This window comes from Anticarsia gemmatalis, chromosome 11, assembly GCF_050436995.1.
Source record: "Anticarsia gemmatalis isolate Benzon Research Colony breed Stoneville strain chromosome 11, ilAntGemm2 primary, whole genome shotgun sequence".
Lineage (NCBI taxonomy): Eukaryota > Metazoa > Arthropoda > Insecta > Lepidoptera > Erebidae > Anticarsia > Anticarsia gemmatalis.
Genome location: NC_134755.1, coordinates 3,097,128 through 3,121,940, shown reverse-complemented (window position 1 = coordinate 3,121,940; position 24,813 = coordinate 3,097,128). Strand labels below are relative to the sequence as shown.

General features: G+C 33.8%; 1 protein-coding gene across 5 annotated transcripts in view; it reads left to right on the top strand.

The window, feature by feature from the left end:
- chp (leucine rich repeat containing G protein-coupled receptor chaoptin) overlaps positions 1-24,813 on the top strand; it is an 88,843-nt gene that overhangs the window by 30,985 nt on the left and 33,045 nt on the right. For 4 of the 5 annotated variants that reach the window (XM_076119640.1, XM_076119641.1, XM_076119637.1 and 1 more), the window contains exon 2: positions 14,806-14,900. The exons of the other annotated variant lie outside the window; for it this stretch is intronic. In XM_076119640.1, coding sequence (XP_075975755.1) covers positions 14,898-14,900 — 3 coding nt within the window. In that variant the 5' untranslated portion in view covers positions 14,806-14,897. The remainder of the gene's footprint in view (positions 1-14,805; positions 14,901-24,813) is intronic. 5 annotated transcript variants of the gene reach the window in all.

Below are 24,813 nucleotides of genomic sequence, written 5' to 3'. Positions count from 1 at the left end.
ATGACAGGGAAAAGATATTTATAATAGCTCGTCTGAATAACATGACCTAACTCCTCCGTGGCGTAGTGATTAAAGTGGTCGCCATGCCACTACCAGAGTGTCGAGAGATCGTGGGGTCGATTCCCACACGGAATAAATATTTGTGCGATCCACAAATATGTAGTTGTTTCGGGTCTAGTTGTGCTTTGTGTCCGTTATATGTATTCTTGAGTAAGTCCCGCGACACAAGAGTATTTCTTAGTCCGGGAGTTGTCTTTCTGAAGAAGAATAAAGAATAATAAGGATCATGCTCATCTACCGAGCAATTTTTATTTGACCGTTGCTATGACAGACTAAATCCGCTTAAATGAGATCTGCATCAAAATACGTTCAGCTTTTTCTGCGTAATGAGCAAACCAGACAAACATTTTCTATTTTAAACTTTAACTAGAGGTGATTATAAAACAATACTCAACAAAAACAGGCAATTCTATTATTAATACATTGACAATGGACCTTTGACGTACAGATTGTCATTTATACGTGTATGTATATACGTAATTATGTTAGTACATGTATGGTGTAAGTTAATAATAATGGTAATAAAAGATTGTATGTCTGTGTTATTTGTACTACTATTTTGTGTCAATGACTTTGTCAGGCTTCTGTAAAACAGAATACTCTTCTAAATTAAGCTTATGTAACTTAACTTCGTTAACTATTGGTTAAAGATAATAATAAATTCATTGCATAATTGTGCACATGGGATGATACAATTAGTGTTGAATCAATAGTTTATTCATAGCGGATGTGCAATTTATTAAAACTTAAAGATAATATTAATTTTTGGTATTATTGCGATACATGGGTTGCAAACACACATCTTATTTTGATTAAGCATAATATTATTTGTTAAATACGTATCATTACAATATTAAAGTATCAAGACTAGAAAGTCCGAACAGATACACTACGGTATCACACTATGATAATATAAATTAAACAGGTCAACCATTTACTAAAAAAAAGGTAGGTACTTGCTCCACTTCACAAAGCCTATCAATTCCAAAATTCATCATTACTCTTCCCTTTAATATCGGAACAAAACCATCGCAGACAATGCCGGGTTTAAATCGTATAGCCAGTATAGCGACAAAAGCCGTGTCGTGTCAAGGTCCCGACATCCAATTGATGGGTGGGACACGACGCGCAGTCAATTGAACGAGATGCAATGCAGTTTTATTTTCATTTACCAACCTTTCGTCCTGATTTTTTTGTGTCTGCGTTCTGCATTTCATAATAGGTACCTACAGTGATTGTGAGTAGTAGTGGTATTCGTGTACATGAATTTTTGATACTTTTATCTTGTTCAGGTGTCAATAATGTCGATGTTCGACATTTTGACGTGCATTCTAAAAACAGCAGGCGCTGTTTTTTGGGTCGTGTTTACTGAATTCTAGCTTATTCTCTACTATCGGCATAGTAATGAAATGCTACGTATCCTACGCATTGTGAGTAGAAATTGCATGGCGACGAGATAATTTGAGTTATACCAAAAAACAACTAACCCGTGAGATGAAGTTTTTATTTGAAAGAATGCAATCTGGCATTAAGTCTACCCTGTACATAGTGTGTATAAAGTTTAAAATAAATAAAGTTAGCGAGGCATAAAGCAATTTTCCTAGTTCCTAAAAATACCTTAGTACGTAGCTAAAACCTTCAGCATGCCGTTAAAATAATGACATGAACCATTACAAACGCCAATTCTTAGTCCTAACATAATAATCCACGAAAGAAAATCTTTTACACAACCTGTGACATTTCTACCGCATCATTAAAAGAAACTCCGATTTCTGTTTGTACCTGACATAACCCAATGCGACAGACGGTATGCGACGGTACACGCTATTTGAGTGAGAATATGAACGATATTTTATCACTTTTCTTTATATTTTCTGTGGCTTTATTGTCAAATCATTTCTTAACATGCTGGGTAAGTAAAGCGGTTAAATATTTTTAAGAGTCAAGAGACGTAATTGGAAGCAGCAATCTGCAGCGTTAGAATCCTTCTGGTTAATAACTACAGCCTTCCCCATTTTTTATGTTAATATAGATTCACTTTGCAAAATATAGGCTTATATTAAATACTTCGAGAAAATAGGGCAAAACGTTTCTTTTAAATCATCAATTAGGCAAAATTTCATACTTCAACCATTCAATTAAATGACTATAATTCCAAATGATTATAGGCAAGTAGCTCTTAATTATAAGCACTTCTACTAAAAAGCTAAAACGAATAACAAAGATATATAACCGTCACCAAAAACTAATTTATTAAGCGATAATATAATAGGTGGTCTGATTGCATGTGCTATTAAAAGGTCAGATATAAATTATACCCTATAGAGCGATCGTGGCACGGCTCCTAACGATATAAGCCTTTGTTATCAAACCGTTGTTAGTTATAGTGGCTATTTGTGTTCACAATTTCAATGGAAAATTGAGTAACAGTTTTGTGTATCGATAAAAGTTTTGATAAAGAATTTTGAGTAATTGTATCTCTGTTATAGTTTCTACGTAGAAATTCAAGTTCATAAAACATCATAATTTCTAAAAATATATGATTTCGAAATATAACTAATGGTAATAAAATCTATAAAGTCCTTTAACTAAAAAATAGCAAGGATTTCACGACATCTTCCTCGTAATTAATCATCTCTACATGAGATTTAGTTATTGCATATTGGGACAAATTAGAAATATCTTTAAATGCGAAACACACCCAAAAGACAACTTGCATTACTCACGCAATTTACTTATGCTCCTGTGATCTTTGACCAGCCTATCTAATCTCTACGTAAAAGGTTACTCCACGAAGAAAAGGTAACGGCGAACTGCCCTCATGAATAATTTATAAGGAGGACAATTTATTAATTAACACTTTGTATGTGCCCCAACTTACAAGTAATTATGTATTCAGGCCACGTACATCCAAGCTTCCCTTTAAAGTATTAGAAAACAATAGACCCTCATCGAGCTTCAATTTCTATAGCATCGTCAAAAAGTCAAGAGTAGTGACCTTTTGCGAAAAGTCAGATTGCGGTCCACGTTCAAAGTCATTAACTTCTGAATTGTGTATAGGCCTGTAGACATTTATATTTGGTTGCTGCTTTTAAACAAATAATACTGCCTTGTAAAAGACTTGCAAACAAACATAGTGAACATAAATTATGACAAATGACACAATAATAATCTTTAGATAACAATCAATCTTTTACCTTCGTATAACATGACGTATAGAAATATATTTTATACTTACATCTACCATTACACGGTCTACCTGTAAGCGAAGAAGAATGCTGAGGAATTTCACTAAAAACTAATATTAACTTCATCGATTTTGAATAAAAGCCAACTCAACTACTTACAAAGTCTATAAAAACTCTGCAATACTTAAAGTCAAAGTGCTTCACAAAGAAAAAAGGCACTTTGGTAAGAATACTTACATTTTCTAATACGATTGTCAATGCAAAATTCATGAACGTGAGCGTCTAACGTAGAGGGAATAAATCAAAAATGATACGAAGAATTCCGCCTCTGATTTCTTTAAGGTTTTCTCTGACAATTACATACTGAGTACATTTGCGTGTTGATTTTGAAATGTACCGTAAATGGTGTATATTGTTATGTATTTTGAGGCTCTTAACAGAAACATTTTATGGAGAAAATAAATTACCTAAATTCAATATTAAAAGATGTGTTATAGGCTACTTTTAAGCTCTTGACGCTAAGCTTTATAATGGACACTATACAGTATCAAAGCAAGCACGACTGTCTGCAGAAACCACAAACTTAACAATTTATAAGTCTTCATACGAGGTGCAGAAATCGAGTTAAGCTTGAACCAGGTTCTTGGTTGCAATTGAAAAAAGTTCGTAAAACACATTCAAACCATACGTTCTCCTCCCTACAATGAAGATGTTTATTCCTTTTAATATCTAGAAGGCCGTCATACCAGCTAACAAGGTTAATTTTTTCCTGAAGCGAGCTCACCGCTCTAAAAAACTAACATTTTCACATTACGCCTAGCTCATGCATTTTTAGCGGGACAGGCAAAAAATTATATTCAAGGAACTTTTATAGGTACATCATTTTCATATGTACAGCATTTTTTACGCTACAAAGTTGCGTTGGCGTAATTTGCACAGTGGTCGGTTTGCAAATGACAGCCATTTAAATTATACGTCTAGTTGTGTTTTTGTTTTAGGTTTTTATCTCATATAATGTAGCGTCATTAAAAGGTAATTGTCTGGAAACAATTTCGTAATCTAGCGTACACTGGCTTATGTATTGTTGTGTCTAGCAATTACATAATTATGTCACTATGTACTGTGAAGTAATTATGCCATTATTTATGTAACTGGTTATCTATACAGCAGTTGCTTTGTGTGAATAAGACATACTTAGCTCTCAGGTTAGTGCCTAGCAGGTTCATATTTTATTCTTGCTCAAAATAGTAATTTTAAATATATTAAATGGTGTATTTTTACGAAAAGAAACAAAGCTATATAGAAGGGAATATAAAAATAGATTCGTATTTATCTTTTCCTCCAAAAATCAAGGAATATACCAAATGCAAATGTTAACCTGGATTCGAATGCAAAAATATTTTGCGAACAAGCCGCAGCGTGCAACAGCGCAGACGAAAACATGGCGTTTGAAAATCAATCAAACAAACAACTCCCGCAAACAAAATAAAATGAAAGTTCCGACTACAGTCAAAATGTATAATTTCGTGTCCAAACAGAGTTTATTGCCAAACAACTAATTTTGCACAAATTGTAATCATATTAAAATGTTTCGTTAACGAAGTGGAATGGTTTTGAACTGAACTGACTTTCATTAATTAACGTTCGGAAGCGTCTCGTTATGTTTTGAGGGACCATTCAAGACTTAACACCCTCTGCTGACTAAGGGACTCGGGTTTGTGACACTTTTTTTACTCTTTTAAGGCTTTTGTAGCTTTCCTGGCAGTCGTCTATTCACGTTTTTGTTATTAGCCTTTGTTATCTCTATTGTGGATTCTATCTAAAATTTCATTTTAGAGACAGACTTCATAGGTTGATTCATTATAACTTGAGCCGTGATTTTATTAAAGGTTTGTAAGGATGCTCGTATCCTGTATTGGTTCACCAACTGAATCTTAAAATTGTGTAAATAATAATAGAACGCAGGTTGAAGCGGTTGACCCCAGAAAAAAGCCTTCAATGATGATTGAACTTGTCGATAAATTGAGTACATGTTTGGAAAACATATTGGTTTGCGTCTGAGCCGACCTCAAAGTCCCTACAAAGTTAGCCAAACAACATTTAATAGATTGTTAACTAAGATCCTAATGGAATAAAATCCTAACTCTGACTTACAGCCAAGCCATTGCGAGGACAAAATAACACTTTATCCAGAAGAAATACGGGTGTATTTTGATTAACAGGGAGTTGCTTTGATTTGAAATTGGCTCACGTTCGAGTGGGGAACGACGGAAAAAATCTATTGAACACCAAAATTACCTTCCACGTTTGCGGGGAACACAAACTTGACCCACTTTGTTTCAACTTTACCTTTTATAATTCACAAAGTTGTATAAAAGTCGTTAAAATAGCTACGGTGCGATATTGTAAATTCCCAAAATGTCTCTGACGGAAAAATGAAAATGGGTGCTTCGCGTGACCCAAGTGTGAGTTAATATTTGGGAAATTCTCGGCTGCAAGAATTATTTAGCACTGAACGTGTATTAAAAGTTATAATATCAATCTAGACGCAGGCTTTCTAATTATATGCTAATATTGACGAAATCGTACGTTTAAAAGCTTCTTAACGATTATTTATAAGCAGTGTTTATTTTTTTGATTACCCGTGAAATCTTTTTAAAATACTGTAATGAGAAAAATACTCATCTATTAATTTTGAAATATTTACATCTATTTGCTTTACAAGGAAAATATTGAATTACCAAAACTCTTTTAATCTGCGGTAAAACTCGTAAAAGTATATTTAATAAAGGTGTACAATTCCCATAAACGTTTGAAATTGCCATGGTATTAAGAACCTTCGACCCAAGGGCGGTTTAACGACGCAAACCAATTTGGATTAGACTGAAACCACACACTAAGTAAGTACTTGCAAATCCTCCTATTCTGTAATTCTGTTCTCCATTTAGTATGCAAATAAGTCCATTATAAAGGAAAGATTTTCTTACTTTAGTTACCATTGAGACCTTGACAATATAACAGATAAGTCCCTAGACTAATTTATTTTTAGAATTCATTAGACTTTGCGTCTTGTTGAGGATTAACTTTGTATTTTGAACATGAAGAATAGTTACGCTTCATCTGAGAAAATAACATTTAGAAGTGTATTGTCGGTTCATTGATCCTGAACCTGACTTAAAATAATAGAAAACCTAAAGAAATGACTGCTACGAAGCAAATAAGTGCTCATTTTTAGAATCTGACACCAAAGCCATGCTTTCGTAGCGCTATCTAAATCCATAGCTTAGTAGAAAATACTTCGTAAAAGTCACATTTTCCTCACCAGCAGCTTCAGTTTTTAGCCACAACTAATTCTATTGAGCTTCATTTTATTAAGCAATATCCGCTCTCCCTCCCTGCAAGTCTATGATAGAGGCACAATTTTCTAATAAACTATTACGGCGTGATTGATTTTACTTTATCGTCCTGTACACATAAAACCCTTAGAAAATGACAGAACACAGAATAGTTTCATACATAAAACTGGGAATTGTAAGCAGAACGGATATGCCCATAAAATCTGAACATAGTCGCAAAAATAGGGGTAATACACGAAGCTATCAGACTTGTGAGCTTTCTGTACCTATTTAGTGGAGGATCAATTGGGATTCGGTGGAACCCGTACAGGATTAGGGCGAAAAGGAAAAGCTACGAACAAATCCGGGGGTAATCATTTGTTAACGTGTCTCATAGTACTTGTTGTTTCTTTCGGTTCTTTAGATTTCGTGAAAAGAAAATGTTGCTTTCAAACGATGTATGCAGTGGCGGAATGTTTGAGGTTTCGAGTTCCAAGGCCTTTTCGTGAACTTTGACTTTTAAATCGAATGTGCGGAGGAAATTAACATCACTTGCGTTAACGGCAAAGGAAAATTTCGTTGACACCTAAAATACTAAGAATTGGGTGTGTCGTTGCCTAACAACATTGATTTTGTTAAAAGATTTTATAAAACACTAGCTGACCCGCGCAACTTCGTTTGCGTGTATCCCGCTACTTCGACAAATACAGTCAACGCACCAACACATATTGGATACTAATTTTCAATTCACAATAACTTCTCTTTCCCTTAACGGCGTTTAAAATATTAAAATGTTTTTTGGTTTCTGTGACTCTTCTTTGATCGCCCCCCCTATCAGTTTTTGGAAAAAATATTTAAGTAATGTACAGATTTTTTTTTGTCTTATAATAATATGCCGCCGACGCGCTATTTATAGGGACGCTGCCCCCGCCGCCGCGGCCGGCCCGTACCGTGCCGCTATACTAATATCGTGATATCTCCTAAACTATATGTCTAAATAACACACTGTAAACTGCAAAAATAATCTAAATTAAATGCTCGTGATGATGAACTTACTTATTTTGATAAGGATATATGTATTATTGGTTATATCACCAGTTAAACATCACCCAACGAATTAAATGTTTTTTTAATACAGAAAAGTAGTTTTTGTGACTTAAATAAAAAAGCTGGATATATGTCATCGCGGACTTTTTTGTAGAACTAATAAAGACCAATGTTTTTGCTATACATTGTTCTTACTTGTATCCAACGGTATAAGCGGCGCACGCACAAATGCAATCTTCAATTAGATATTTTTTCTGACTTCTTGGACATAAATCGCTATAACTCAGCTAATATAGTTTCAATGTATTTTAATTATATATAAAAACTTGTCGGAGAAAATACTCTTTCTATTAGTGAAAACCGCATCAAAATCCGTTGCGTAGTTTTAAAGTTTTATGCATACGAAGGGACTACAGACAAAATGGGCGACTTTGTTTTATACTATGTAGTGAAGCTTGTTAAACAATATGCAGCGATACTGTGATAGTAATTAAAAAAATCAAACAAAACGGTTGATTGAAAGTGAATATTATATTTCATGATAAAATTTTTCACTGTAGTACAAAATATTATGCTTTTAAAAGCTTAATGGAAATAAAACCAATTATAAAATATTCTCCAACAATAAAACTAAAATGACTACGATAGAATTGCTCAAATGGAAAACGAAAGAAAAGTAATCGCACATTAAAGAAAGCCGTCTCATCCTTATCGCCGATTTGAGTAAAGTGAACCAATTTAATCGCGAATACGGGCAAAGTGAACTTTTTCAACAATACAAGCTTCGTCTCCACACGTTGTGGAAAAAGCCTCACGAAATGTAAATCTTGGCATACAATTTTCGTTGCCTTGAAACTCGCAGGTCAGGGTAACACGCCGAGTAAAATTTTTTGCTCCACTTTTCGTATAATGTGCAACCTTTTTTTAAAGATTCTTTTTTTTGTTGAATTATTCTCGAGTCACTTTTTTGCTTGTTTGTGAATAGGCGTTGTTTGCGTTCTGATTTTCTATGACAAATACGATTATGCGGAAATTGAATAAGCCTTTTTTATTTTTTATTGCAATGTACATTACGGCGATTTGGTTGTACTCGAAGCTTTATAAAAACTTTTACTGTTTATTTTTATCCCAAATCGTAAAAAGCCTACTCTACATTTTATTGCGTTAACTAACTAATGAAATTTCAAGAGCTTATTAATACATAAAGACATATAACGCGTGCCGTCAATAGGGAAGGCAGAGAGAGAGATTTTAATTAACCCAGATTTCGATATTTTGGGTAGGTATAGAAGAGATGACTTTTCCCTATTACAAAAAACAAAATGGACAACCAAAGGTTTGGGTAGAAAGGTTTTACGCATACACAAATCACCTAATCTTCAAATTAAGCCACAACCTGTCCCACAATCCCATATTTTCGTAAGTCACGCTAAACAATTCCATCAATTCTTATGGCCGGGGAACTGTGGGTAAGAAGGCTAAAGCTAACATTATACGGCGTCATTAATCCACCTGACGAGCGTGGCGATTGGCGACAAACAAAATATAACCCAAGGACCGCTCGTTATGGCCATTACCGCGTTTTACTACAGCTGTTTCATAAAACGGTATAACGGACAATTGTTGGACAACTTGCGTTGAAACTGGGTTAGATTATTGTATCGATTGATAACTCTGCTGGGAATTTTGATTTTAAGAACGCAGTTCTAAGCTTATCTGGGATAAGAAGTTATCAATTATTGAAATGACTAGGCTATGGCGGCTCTACTCGCGTAAAAAACGAAGCCTACACTCGACCTCAGAATATAATTTCAAACAGCACCATTTTTTTTATATTCTTGCAGGCATGAATTATATTATAACAGAAGGTAAGAGAATTATTTTTGTTTTTAAATATCAGTATCGACGTGACCTATGTTTGAAATCATCAATATTAAACCGTCCCATTTCACAATCTGCCAGTCTCTTCAAAATGTGTGACGCAAAGAGAAAAATACTGGAACGAAATCCGTTTGATATACGTACCGACGGTTAAAACGAAATCGATGTAGCTGAGTCTTCTACGACCTAATTTCTACTTGTGACGTACTAATCTGGATTTAGTGAGGCTTCATCCGGGCATAGGCCACGTCAACATGTTCCGCCTTTAATTTAATTAAAGGATTAATTGAATTGATTGGCTTTGAACACTTTTTAGGACAGAGGTCGTATCTTGTATTAGATAGAAGATATGGGTATGTTGGTGGAATTTAGTAGCGTGTTTTTGATTAAAGTTAATAGGGATTTAGTATTTGAGTACTTTGGTGGTCTGAGTGGTAATGTATTTGACTGCTAGATTCGGTTGTCAGATCTGAAAAAATGGTTTTCAGTTTCTGTTAGAATGTTCTCAATAGTAGCTCAGCTGGTTAGAGTAAGCGCCCGATAACAACGATGACAATTCTAGCCTTCTAAAATATAGGTTTTACTTTGCAAACAGTCAAAATCAAGTATACTGTAGCTTCACTCCGTGGCATAAAACTATAAAAAATGCATTCACATTAAGTTTTTGAAGTTGTTGGATCATTTTACGTCTCAGAGCATAAGAGATTTCGTAATAACTCGGTGTACGTTACCTAAGAAAACAGGTGCTTAAAGCAAGTCGTAAAACTGAGTCTTAAAACTTTGACACTAGGTTTTGAAACACTAAAACCAAGAAGAAAGACAACCACTTAAAATTGCATGAAGAAAATACCATGTGAGAGGAATTCAAGAGAGTTATTAAAAAATTGTCGCCATTAGGAAAGGTTTAGTGATAGACTTATCGGTGCTCTTTTCCAATTTATGTACAAAAATACGGAAGTTAATCTGTATGATACGCTTTCGTGTCAAAAATGCTAATTGGAAAATTATAAAAGGTATGCAGTTTATAAACAGACCTAGAATCAAATATCGGCTAATAGATATTTTATATTCTTAATTTAATTTTGAACGCATGAAGAGCCGTCTAGAGTCAGTGTTATATTTAATAAATCATGCGAAACAATAAAAAAAATAAGCACAGGTAAAGTTTATGGCAGTTAAATACTTTTGTTACGATGTATCAAAGCATAAGAATTTAATTTTCCACACATGATTTCAATATTTTACAGCCAATTTCAGCATATTATGTTAATGATACTAAGAGCTACCTATTCAATGAAGCAGAACATTTCAGTTAATTGTTAAACAGAAAGCTATCTCGTAAACTATCAAAACGATTCCAGTTATACCCACTCCGGTTAATTGAAACATTCGGACGTAGTGAAACGAAATAAATATATTTTTATTTTATATTTACTTTGGTACCACTATTTTCAGAAAAGTTTTGATTACCAATGGAATTTTGTCGTTTTTAATATCCTATATCAGATATCAAATACGGATAGGATAAAAAAACATTTATTTAGCAATTATATACCACACACAGACCTTGTTCCTATAGCAGTAGGTAAATATAGGCAATTATATTTAAGTAACATTTTATTTTCCTATAGGTGAAAAGTTAGCTATCTTTTTAGTGTAATATACTTTCTAATATTTTTATCCGTAGTTTAAAATAGCAGCATTTTAGATTATTAGTAGCTGATTTACCATGAAAAATCTGTGTTAATATTGTTTGACGTAAGTATTACCATGTAAGTTTCAAAATAAACTCGTAAACAATTTATTAAAAATGTAAAAGTAATTTTATGACCCATTAAAAGAACAGGCCACGTCAGCTTTTAATTAGCAAAAATAAAGTTGTTTAAGTAACAAAAACTGCGCACCGCTTATAAATTAATTAAACGAGGAAGGAAAATTAAAATATTGCATTTTGCGCCGTAATAATTCAAATAAATCTTAAAAATTATTGTAATCAATCAGGATTAATTAAAACGATACTGGAATTTGTAAGCAGGAAGAAAAAATTAAGAAAAAAGGTTTTATTCCCTTTCGACCTCTCAACTACCTAAACGTGAAACTGCTGCATAATTGTACTGATTTAGTATTTGGTTTGTTTTCTTTTTTTATTGAACTGTCCGATTGTTGAAAAGTCTTCCACCGGTTTCAATCATTGGCTGTCTCAACCAACCCTCCAGATAAAGACGTCTTAGTCTGGTTTGTTATGTTAAAAAAAGGGTTGTCATTAATTAAATGAAAATACAAACAAGGCTTATCAACTTTCTGATCACGTATTCAGGAATTCCCCTCATAACTACGAACAGTGGAAACAACTTCAAATGAGCCACTAGCGACAGACATTTTGTCGCAGGTATATTGCAACCATGGAACTCATAATTATTAAACTTTCGCGTTGTATGAATGTTCTCATTATACGGGAACGTACATTATTTTTTTCCTTTTCCTTGAGGTCTTGATGTTAAAACTCCAACGGCTGTGGCCACAACCTGCACCGAAACGTACATTTTAGGTATATAAGGAACAATATCTAATCTATTTTATTTCCCGTACTATTCTATGATAACTATTCCTATAGGTAACACTGGGAGGAGACACTCTAGAAAGACATACACACAGGTCATATCGGTGATGACTTGGAAAATGGTCACGTGTAGTACTCGTAACTGACGGTCCTGTATGACAAGATGTATGGATGTGAATGAAGCAAGGGAAGTTTGTAAAAATCGTACCATGTAGCGTTCTTTGGTTTATGCCTATGGGAAAAATCTTTCTCTCTCCTATGACAGAAAGGCGTGATTTTATGTATGTAACTATAGAACCAACAAGTGCTGCATAAATGCCCAATATCCTTTGAAAATGTACGCAACGTGTTAAAAAGAATCTAACTACGCCTATGTGACTTGTAACCATTGCCTCTAAGAAACCATTCAATGATGTAATGACCGATATAACTGGGTCAGTGATTATCGAACTAAATGATCCGTAATCGTTTCCTCACTAAGCGCAGTGACTCAGTAGTACAACTGTTGTTTATTGCAGTGATTATGCGATTCGTGCAGTATTCCAATATTGCAGTACGGTGCATTTTTACACTGTGGCCTTGACTAGTGCCTTGAAAGTTTACCTTTGTTCCAAGGTTTGTTCGAACGTTTAGTTATTGTAGGTTCAATCGCTTAGGTATTTCATGACTGTGTTCAATTTAGATGAATTATTTTTATTCCTAAAATTGCATAAAGGTTCTTGATTATCAATATTGCAAAAAAGGTATATATATCTCTGCTACGTTAAATATTAGAATACCAAAGAAATTTTATGAATGCTTCAATCAACAACTAAAAGAAGGAAATTGATGACCAAGCCCTATTGGCTACTTTTTACTACTAGAATTTAACCCAAAAAAGCAGTGTGAATAACCAGTACCTGGTACATCATATTTCATATACAACTTTGATTATATAAAACTACAATGACAAATGAAAATTAATTCAAAAGCTTGTCCCACATTGTACTCTGTATTCCCACAAGTAAATAGCATTGCTTTGTACATTTGTAACTTGACATCTGACACGTTCACACACTACCTGCTCTCCGGAAATAAACTAACGCCTTCCAAAGAAAGGGCACTAGAATAAAATACAATATATTCGGTGCTTCGCTTCTAAGTTTGGAGAACAATGTGCGGTATGTTTCGCCTGACGTTTCCGACGTTTTCGCAATGATCATGCGCTCGTTTTTTGAAATCTGTAGCGCTATTCTCTACAGTCAGTAGTTTCGAGAATCGAAAGTTAGACGTTTGAAATTGACTGCCAAAATATTTAATACGACGCCCGTTAGAGGCGCTGATCTGATTTTCATATAAAATTTCTCGATAGCTAGCCGGTTGTCGATGGTCGAATAGTGGTAGCGAATTGATTTACTGAAGGAGTGAAAGAATAGTTATTACGAAATATTTACAATTGATATAATTGATTTTAACTTTAATTGTTTTCTGCTTATAATAGGTAGCACTTAATTGAATTGATATTATCTTCTGAAAGTCTTATTTCTTTGTCATGCCACACGGAATTTATACACTTTCATTTATGTAACTCTCGCAAATCAAATCAAGCTTACAAGTTCGTTTTAAATACTTTAAGATTACTGTAACTTTCAACATGATTTTACGGAGATAACTTTTGAACTGTCATGTTCACCAGTGTCTTAATCTTATATAAAAGTTATCTGTAAATTATATCACTAACGAACGAAAGATGTTTTAAAGAAGCAATTTTAACTTCAGAATCTATACAAATATTATAAAATTGTAGTTTGTTCGTTTGGTTTAACGCGCTAATCTCAGGAACTACTGATACGAATTAAAAAATATTTTGGTGCTGCCAATTTATTAAGGAAAGCTATAGGCTATAATAATATGACATCACTCTACGACCAATAGGAGAGTACCAGAAAATGATGCCACATTCTCACTTATGTGACTCAAGCGAAGTTGCGCGGGTCAGCTAGTATAATAATATACACATTACTTTAACTCTTTTTTAATATTACTTTACAAACACACGAAATAAAGCAACACTTCACATACAAAGTGTTTTCATAATGCAAACAAAAGTGAAAAGTACCCAAACAGTGGTGTGAAATGCAACCTTTGTTTCATTAGAACATTCTTTATCAGCGCACACTAGCATTAAAATGTAAAAGAGGAAAGAATGCCCCGGCTTGATTGCGGCTCGCTACGTTTGAATTGAATTAATTTATTCAAAATAACTGAGGGAAATAGCTTGGAGCTTTTTGTTTACATGTTTCTCTCCTATGTTTGTTTATTGTTAATACATTGTAATTACATTTAATTATGTTTTTAAGGATAAATGTAGCAGGAATAATGATTAGATGCTTTTTTGTGTTGTAAAATAAGGAATACGATTTATTACCTATGTATTTTTTTGTAATTATTCTTTGTATATTTTTTAAACGTAATTTACTTTAAGTCCCCAAAACAAAAAGCACCTCATGAGACTTACCAAGTGTCAGTGGGACAGTAATTGGTTAAATCCATTTTATTTATTTTAATTTACTGTTATACAGACATGAAATAAAATTAAAAGCTTTTCGAAAATAGTTTCATAGTTCCGAAGTTTACTTTATTTGAGTCAAATTAACATCCAAAAACATAACATTATATTCTTTTTTTAATACCTTAAAATCATATTAAAATCCTTTAAAACATAGGCACCTTTACTCAATCAAAATTCTAACAGCTAGTGTTACACGAGTGCAGTGTTAATCGTGAATATTCACTGGCGACCCAAATGCTTGGGTTTTATTGGAGAGTGCACTTACACACTGAATCATGGTGAGTGTTAACGATGGGTTAATGTAGTTGCACTTGATTTAGACTCGCCCTTTTGGTGTGTTTGTAAGCTAGATGACGTGTGATTCGTAGTGGAATTTATTAAGCTATTTTTCGTTAATGTTGAACGTATGTACTCAAGTAAAATTGTTTACTTAAAAATTATGACGCAGAGGCATTTGGTTTTTTTATTTTTCTGCACTACAAATGGCCTGTACCACGATTTTCTATCACTACTATCAAGTATCGAGAGATTAGGGTGCTGATTACAATTTTCTTACAAAATTTATTGATTTGTAGCTGGTTTTCGAGAGTTGATAATAGTAGGAAATCGCTCCTCTGGTTATAGAGTTCCTAAACATTCGAAATACATACTATATGACTATAACATTTTTTTTAGAAATTAGACGTAGCGTAACTTTTTGCGGGTATACCTGTAATTTTGAAATTAAAACTATGGTAGCAAGTCACACCCTAATTAGTGATGTGATGTAAGTACATAGTCTCCCTTGATCGATTATGTTTATCATATTATTATAATGTTCCATGTGGGAATTAAACACACCTAGTGCTAATGGTATGAATACCTTGACCATGATGTCAAACGTCATAAGTTTATTACGAAATTACTTAGTATGACCTCCAAATTAAAAACTAACATTTAGTACTAAGCACCTAGGCATTATAGCTACTTTTTACGGTTGTCCCATGGAGAGTTATTATAATATATTTTTGTGTACCCAACTGAATAGCTTAGCCTGAACTTTGAACCAGATCGCATAGTGTTTGATATCATCAAAATAAAATAACTTTTCTTTTAACTGCTCGAAAATCTGTAAAATATTTTTTAGCAAACAGGCAATCGCCACAGAAGGGTTCAGTTTTATTATATTATAAAATAGTTAGTGATGATAATAATATACACATCTTAGAAACATGGACGAATTAAAACATTTCTATACACTTATCTGTTCGTGAAACAAGCTCTTGTTAAACATCAAAGTCTATTATTTTCGTAATTCCTTTGATCAAATCTTGTTCAATTTCTTTATAGCGCCGTCGTGTCCTATAATGTCCGACAACGGAACTCAAGTTAAAGTCATTTACGCTCAGATTTTGTTGTCCAAAGTTGTTGTACCAAAACAATGTCGTGTAGGGAATGTCGTTTGCACACTTTTATATCTTTGTTCTAAACTTTCTGACCGATTTTCATAACCGTTTATTTTTAAACTCGGTCAGTTTTGAAAAGTAATTTGGTATTGAGGAAGCCGCAATTTTTTTTTTATATTATTCTTTGATAATACCTTCTAAATAGATGCTTTTGATTGGGTGTTTAAAGTGAATTACTTTTTATTTTATGTCTTATTTCGCAATCCTCAAATCTTATTACTAAAAGTAATAATGCATTTTACCCTGGTCTAGTTGATGCTTTAGAAATTAGGATAAAGAATATTATTAACAGAATGAGTTGATGCTTTAAAACTTTGGTATAAGCAATATTAACATGCTTAAGAGCGTTTCTAACACCAATACAATTTGACGAGTCCATGTACCGTACCGCCATGATCCCAACAAAATCTTGTACGAAAGTCATAACATTTTCGTTTTAATTTTACCTTAAGTAAAAAGGTTTTACGATACATCCTTTTATTACTCGGTTTTGCTTCGGCAACTGAAATTTACATTTTATTTACGCTAAAGTAGACACGTTTATTTGTGTTCGAAATGGTAAAGGAAATGTATTTCATGAAACAAAGAAGATGATTGCCAATTTTGATTGATTGGGTTTTGGATAAATAGCTTGTTTTATTGTATGAAAGGATAAATCAATGATAAACAATGTCTATCAGAATTTTCGAAATAATGGACTGTTGGTGCCAAATGAAATAATAATGTTTTAGAGGACCACAAATGCACTTAAGCTATTATGCAGGTCATAAAGAAAACTCTTTAAAACAAACGGCACAGCGAGCGCTAAAGAGACTTGCATAAAATTTATTACCATACAAAGTTAGTATTAAAAATTGTGCCACATATTTCCGGATAGTCGTTCTAAAATGACCCATAAACTGTCTCGGGCACACCGGATTTGGCCTGCGCTGGTAATTCTTAACAAATACATAATGTTCCTCTACATCCCGTGGGAAATGGGAAAATATGGCAGCACCGCAGGCCTCGATTTCCACAACAAATAACTATATTGAATCGTGGAAAATATTAATAAAAACACACGACTTCCAACCTTATGTTCTAGAAGAAAGGTTGAGAATAGTTCTAGCAGTTGTATGTGCATAACAAAATTTCTTTCTTGGGCTCCAATTGGTCGGCTGTTGACGGAAATAAGGCATATGCACGTGGAATTCTGAATGAAAGTAGCTTATTTCGGAAAATGAACGTGAAATTATTCATATGGGATATCGAATGTGCATCTAAATGTCGTATGTAAGAGTACTGTCGTCAGCACCAATATGTTTTTTGAAATTATGTTATCGTAAAAATAACCGTAAGAAATATATTTTTCGGCTACCGACTTTAAACCAATTTACAACAATGTAGTACTTTTTATTTTTCATTATAATTATACCGTATTTACTGTTTAGTATATGGGTATCATCTAGTATAAAAACTAAAACTAACAATTTGTTACGCTAAATTAAATAACTACTGAAACTTCTACGCCAGATCATTTAAATTTATTTTATGTAATAGTCCTAATTACTTACACATAGCTCTGTACACGAATAGCTTCCACAGTTTTGAATTTCAAAAACACTTTGCTTCTCTAACGACCAAGCTCGAGCGTTTCAAATATTCGAGCATCAAAGTTTCACTATTTTTTCACTAAAACCGGGGTATACCACGCGGACAGGCAAAGTGAAAAATACGAGAGAGATTCGAAATATTTATATAAACCGTCGTAAATCGGAGTCAAGGTGCAATGTCGCAAAAGGATAAAATGTATGAAAATATTTTTACCAGGATTTGAGGCAATTTGTAAAAGTTTTGCGGAAAATTCGCCTTTGGGTTTCTATTTTTGGAAATATATTTTTAGAATGATAGTGGGCGAACGGCTTAAGGTTTTAACTTTGTACAGATTTAGTTACAAATTGAAATGTGTTTATTCAATATATGTATATGATAACTAGCTTTTACCCGCGACTTCGTCCGCCACCTGAATTTTCCCGTGGGAATGCAACATTTTCCTTGGGTAAAAAGTAGCCTATGTCCTTTCTCGGGTATCAAAATATCTCCATTGATTGTGAGTAAGTAACAGACTGGCAGACAGAGCTACTTTTGCATTTATTATATTAATATGGATAGTTAGAAATTCTATACTTTAAATCAACCAACTGTACTACAGCGTTCATGGACAAGTATCGATGGCCCCCAAGAAGCGAACCACTTCAACGCTAAGAAAGTCAAGGCTGATCAAACTAAAGAAAGAGATAGTAAACATTTTGTATTTTCCTCTTTTAAAAGATTTACACGGTATAAATGTAACACATGTATCGGAAATCAAATAAAAATCTTTTCGAATTTTCCAATACAGCGAATTTTATTCGGACGCAGTTTAATGTCAGTTTTTATTTAATGTAACTTCAATATCGTTTTGACCGGAACGCGAATATCTATAAAAGATATTTCTGATGTCGGTACAAATGCACGATATGCACGTGCCGATGAAATTACTTTAACATTTTAGTTTTCGTGCCCAAAAATACCCAGTAGAGACTTCGTTCTTAAGGAAACTTTTATAGGGGATATCTCCTAAATTTCCATATCCTTCCCCATATTATATCCAACTTGCATCACAATAAGCCACATCACTTACACGCGTTATCTTTCTTCACAACGAAACCCTTACAAAATCTGACAATACCAGATTATCCACCATGTAATTTGTTCACAAAAAATCCCCTTTCAAAGTTGTTTTTGAGAAGAAAAGGAAAAGTGTTTCCCCGTAGACGCCTTCCTTATAATAAGATCAATAAATATTTGGGAGGTATATTAAAATATTATTTGTACTTGGCGTTTTCAACGTGGGTTTGGAGACCGCGCCCCATGGGGCCTATGAAGTACGCCGAAATATGGAGCTCGTGACACGTATTTTGATTTATAATCTACTGCCTTCTGCTTGCTACTTCGTCCGCGTGGACGGATTTTCCGGGTAAAAGTATCGTATGTGTAAATCACATTTCTTCATAATCCGTTATGTTGTTTTGCGTGAAATAGTAACTACTCGTAACATCCATAATTTCTTTTGAAGTCGTAGCTATTGCTACGTCTACGAAAGCTTAGAAGAAAAAAGAATAGGTCTTTTGAGGAATGAAAAATCACAGTGAAAATGAAGTCTACTAGCTTCTAGAAGTGTACTAGCTTCCTAGAAATTTTAATTAAATTATGCGGTTAATTACTTTGGAAGCCAGAAAACACTTTTTTCAATATAAAGCGTACACTATTTCTAACGAAAGTCAGAATCAAACATGGCACAAAGTAGAAGCTTCATAGACTTTCTGCATCGAAACTTGAAAGGTTTTCGTGCGATCATGATATGAAGTTATTCGAGATTTTCGCCTTTGTCTCATCTATGAAGAAACATAATTAGGAACCTCTCATATATTATAATAATTTTAAACTGCCAATAACCTTGTAATATTTTCTTATACTTAAATTTCACGTCCGATGTATATTTATTTAAAACTTGATATGAAGTAGTATATTAAGGTAGAGTTCAGTTTACGTTTGCATTTGCACCGTACGCCGTAAAATAAATGTGACTGGCAACGGTTAAACAGGAGATGCATATGGCCAGGAATATTTACTAGTTGACTTACACTGGCAAATGATCAGTGACATAAAAAATCCTTTGGCACAACTACGAGTAGTCCTTACATGATGGTCGCGATTCCGGTCTGAGCGGCATATGGTGAGAACAAAATTTGCCTTTAGATGGATATAGGCACCACATCTAAAGTAGGACTAACACCAGCATACTAACACAGGTACAAATCGTTCTAGCATGTTAGAAACTTACTCAATATTCGTCTCACACACGTTTGCTAATCGTTCTAGAATACTTTAACATTTATAGCCGACAATCAAATGTATGCAACAAGAAAGTTTAATCGTAGTTTTTAACAGTTTCGAAGCCAAGTAATAGCCACTAGCAAGAGTATCTATTCTGAGCCTGGTTGTAAATTTGTCTTTATAAGTATGTTTTAGAGGTATATAAGAAGATCTGGGGGCACGGAAGTGCCCCCGCAAGTCGAGCAAAAAAAAGCGGCACGGCCGTACCATCCTTTTCTCGAAGCAATTCGGGCTATTTTCGACCCCCCTATAATGTCGTTGTGGATAAAACAAGAAGCCTGAATTTTCAGCAACTAATTATTCATTGTATAAACACGGTATATTTAAAATTTCAGTCAATTTGAACCAGTAGTTTAAGAATGACAACTTGTTAAAATTTTGAATTTTGTCACTCACTGATTCACTGACTCACTGACTCACTGACTCACCGATCATCAAAAGTCTAAGGTACTTCTAGCAGACTTAGAAGCTTAAAATTTTGAATACATATAGGGTTTAGTGTCTTAATCATGGGAAAAATTTAATATTTTCTAATTTCGGTCCAGTTTTCTAAATACACCAACTGCAACCATAACTTTGTAATCCCATATAAATGTATAAGATTACAAGGTTACATTTGCAGTTAATGAATTATTATTACTGTAGAAAATAAAATAAATAGGTCTAAATAGGTACCTACTGTATGAGGCATAACGGGAGGGGGTATAAGGTGGGCAAGGGTGTTTAGCCCATGAAACGGAACAACATTCCCATAGGAAAATATGTTGAATTATGAAAAAAAAAACGTCTTTCCATACAAATTGGACTTATGTTCGCTCTACAAAAAGAAGTGAGATGCCACCAAAAACATTCTGTAAAAACCTCAAGTCTCGCCGTAAAAAGTTGTGAGATCTATATAATACCAAGTCGATTAATCTATTTAGTCTCTACTTAAAGGACCTTCTGTCTTAAGTTATTACGTATGTTATTATCATGCCAATTTAAAAAAAATACCTTTAAAACAAATAGATCGACTTGGTCATCGCAAGAAAACACAAATTCGCCATTAACATTTCAGGAGCATTAACTTCTCGTCGTGCTGTGTAGTGTAATACATACTAATAATCAAATCATGCGATGGCCAGGTCGGTCTATTTGTTTTAAAGGTTTTTTTTTAAATTGGCATGATAATAACATACGTAATAACTTAAGACAGAAGGTCCTTTAAGTAGAGACTAAATAGATTAATCGACTTGGTATTATATAGATCTCACAACTTTTTACGGCGAGACTTGAGGTTTTTACAGAATGTTTTTGGTGGCATATATTTATCAGTTATCTGGTTACCATAGATGTGACTGTTCAAATAGTAACCAGATGTCTTCAGTCATTCTCAGATGACTGTGTGAGAGCGTCCAATGATATTTGTTTATAGTTTAGTTTGAACAATATAGTCGATTGGTTGAGTTATTAACCACCGATGGAAAGGGGAGGAATGCATAAGGGAATAAGCAGATGGTAACATATTGCTGAGGTGCATTACCGTTAGTTCTGTATTCCCTATTGCCCGGTTTGTTATCGCTTGCACGTATAGTGATATGTCTTGTGTACATATAATAATATATTGTAGGGAAGTAACGTTCCATGAAAAATAAGGTTTTATTGGATAAGATGTTGGTGCCGAGATACGGTTTGTTTCTTCCTGTTACTTTGTTAGATGCACAATACAAAATTGTTATAAATTCAATTGACAGGTAAACATAAGTTCGTAATTTCTTCGTCATCATTAGCTGTACCGCGTGTAAAGCCAAAATAAATATTCTCCTCTTGCAGGACAGCAATTCACGTAGCATATTTAATGAGTCTAACACAACCCTTATTAAACGCAATTTCAACATCAATATCTTTTAAAACAAAACATTTTCCCATGCAAAACGTATATCTATAGTATAGTCTGTCTATATCTATTATGGTCATAACAAATTTGGATCAAAATTACATGGAAAATTTGCACCCACACGTGATATTAAAAGCTCGTCGCGTTTGCTGTTTTTGTCATATTTGAAACTGGTTTTGTAGGTAATGTTTTGATGCTAGTTCTATGGCTGATTCGCGTTCAAACCATGGGAGTAGGTATAAGTTATATTGATCAAGTCATTGCTATTTATAGCAGCGAAATGCTTTGGTAACTTGATACGCTTGTCTGTGACGACAACGGATACGTTAGTGCTAGCGAAATTTGAAATTATAGCCATTTTGACAGCCATTTTTTGCATTCACGTTTGAATTTGATGGAGCGGTCCATTGTTTAACATCGTTTTTGTCGTATATACATACACAATCACGCCTTTTCTCATTGAGATTTGCAAAGAGTTCAGTAAGTTCAGCTTAAAAACTAAGTTTTAGGTAATTTATTGAACTCAATACGTATAACTTGGCGATTTCACCTCTTGGCGAAAACACAATACATTATCGTATGGAAATTAAACGACGATATGAGACGGTATGAGACGACGAGGATAAGTCAGTTTTCTCCTCAAAGACAACGTTCAAAGATATTTGAAAATAAATCACATGCTTCGTTAGAATCTCTGCTAATATTAAAATAGATAATCTAGGAACTGATGCAGATAGCTATTTCTATAAGCTTTGTCTTAAACACAATAATATTTAAAATTATTGATCAGAATCGATGGAGCGTTATTGTTTGTTTTATTATTCTCCAGATTCCCTTTGACGCTGTCTTTGTTTAACATAATTAGTTGCAGGCTCTGCTTTCCAATCAATTAGTTAATACAGAAATTATAACTTTGACGATCTTAGTCAAAATAAACTTAAATTCAAAGTGAATTAGGATAGTAGTTTGGTTACTGGTCAATATCTCATATTACGAAAACCTCAAGGTATTGGGTGTGTAAAACATGGTTGAGAGCTAGTTTAACTTAGAAATAAATGTCTGATAACCTATCTGCTAGATAAAATGGCAGCAAATGTATGTAATCAACACTCAAAATTCCGCCTGTAAGTTGAAATCCAAAAATGCTGAAATCACCAATGCCCGTGTTCGAAAGACATGTCTATCTGAACCCACGGTTTCTTAGAAATCTACCTTTTCCCTAAGCGATAGTAGAAGCAGCATAAATTATAAAGTAATTTGCATAATAACGAATTCTCGTACGTGGCCTTGACTCTAGTGCCACAAGAAATGACTCGACTCGTTGGCAAGGTGTAAGAAATTCTTTATTATTATCAATATGTTTGAATCTCCAACGACTTTTTAGAGGTGAATGACTTTGAATTATGATCAGTTGATTTGGCGCGAAAACTACTACAACTTATGTAACGCTAGCATGTCATATTAGGCGGCTGTTTGTATAAGGCTGTTTGTTTAATATGTAAGTATAAGCTCGGTCTTACATCTTCTAGATTTTAACTATCACGGGTCTTCAGGCAAAATTTTGACTGTGGCTGACATACAAAATTTTTAGTATAGTTTATCAAGGGATATCAAATATCGACGGATAAACTAACGAAGTCGTGAGAACTGACGAGATTTTTCGTATATTTTCTGTGACTTTTGTATCGGTTAACCAACGGTTTTTCAGACGCTGTGAAATTAGCTCTCATTGTACAGAACAGTCTCGGGGGTCTTAGTAGTATATAGTATTATAGATAAGGCTACGAGTTCATTTCCCGGGTCAGGCATAACGTTATTAAGTTTTTATGAGCTTTGGGTGTTATTTCAAGGCCGGAAAAGCATTATCATATTAGGCTTAAGTATTAAGGAATTCTCACCAGGAAGGCAGAGCTTAGAAGCTAGTAGCAATTGGCTATTACATGGGACCAAAAACATAACAGGATTATATACATTATACCTACCTTGCCCTGCTGAGAAAACAGGCACAACTATGAACAGTAAACCCTCTTATTCATAAACACACTTTAAACCTACATATTTTAGCTAAAAAACTACTGTAATATGTTTTCCCTTTTTTATTTCGCTAAGGAGCGAAAAAAGCAAAACTCTTTATAAGCCAATCATAACTTCATATTTGTTATGTATAAGAGGATAAGTGTTTTGCACAACGTTTACTTCAATATAAGCCCGTATCTTTGTTCACAAAACCTTTAATCAATAATAATCTCCTAGAATAAGGAAAACTGTCAATTAAAAAATCGACCCTAATGCGCTTCATAACCTAGTAATTCCCTATCCTTAGCCAAGAAAGAAGCCAGCAGAAAAATTAAGTTTCCAAGCCAAAATATTTTCCATCTCTATCCCATGGCCAATAAGAAAGGGACATTACATTTCGCGTACCAGATTCGGCATCTCGAAATCGTTTAACATGTAGATTTATCTGTTTAACCTTGTTATTCATAAAATCTGACGGGTCGATAGCAGCTGCGGCCTCTTCGTACAATCGTACAGTCAGATCCAAGATATGAAGGCATATTTATTGCTTAAATTCTACTGAATGTGACGTATGCTTAATAGCTTTGCTTAAGCTATTTCTCTTGTCTTTATTGCGTTTCTTATTGCTAGATTGATAGCTTTTTGACAATCAGAATACCATTTTATAAGCTTAAAAAAAATATTTTTTTTACGGTTTAAATTATGTAACCGTTTGAAATGAGGTCCAAATTTGTAGCGCCTAAACGCCTATTTATTTATTTTTTACGTATAAGATGCCAGATCAATATTAACTTTAAACCTAAAAAAGCTTTAATAGACGTCAATTTCTTCTACGGAATAGATATTTGGCCTTAAAAGTATGGTTTATTTATGATAGGTTTAACTATATCTCTTAACAGTTTTATACCTGAAACATTTTTATATCCATAATATTAA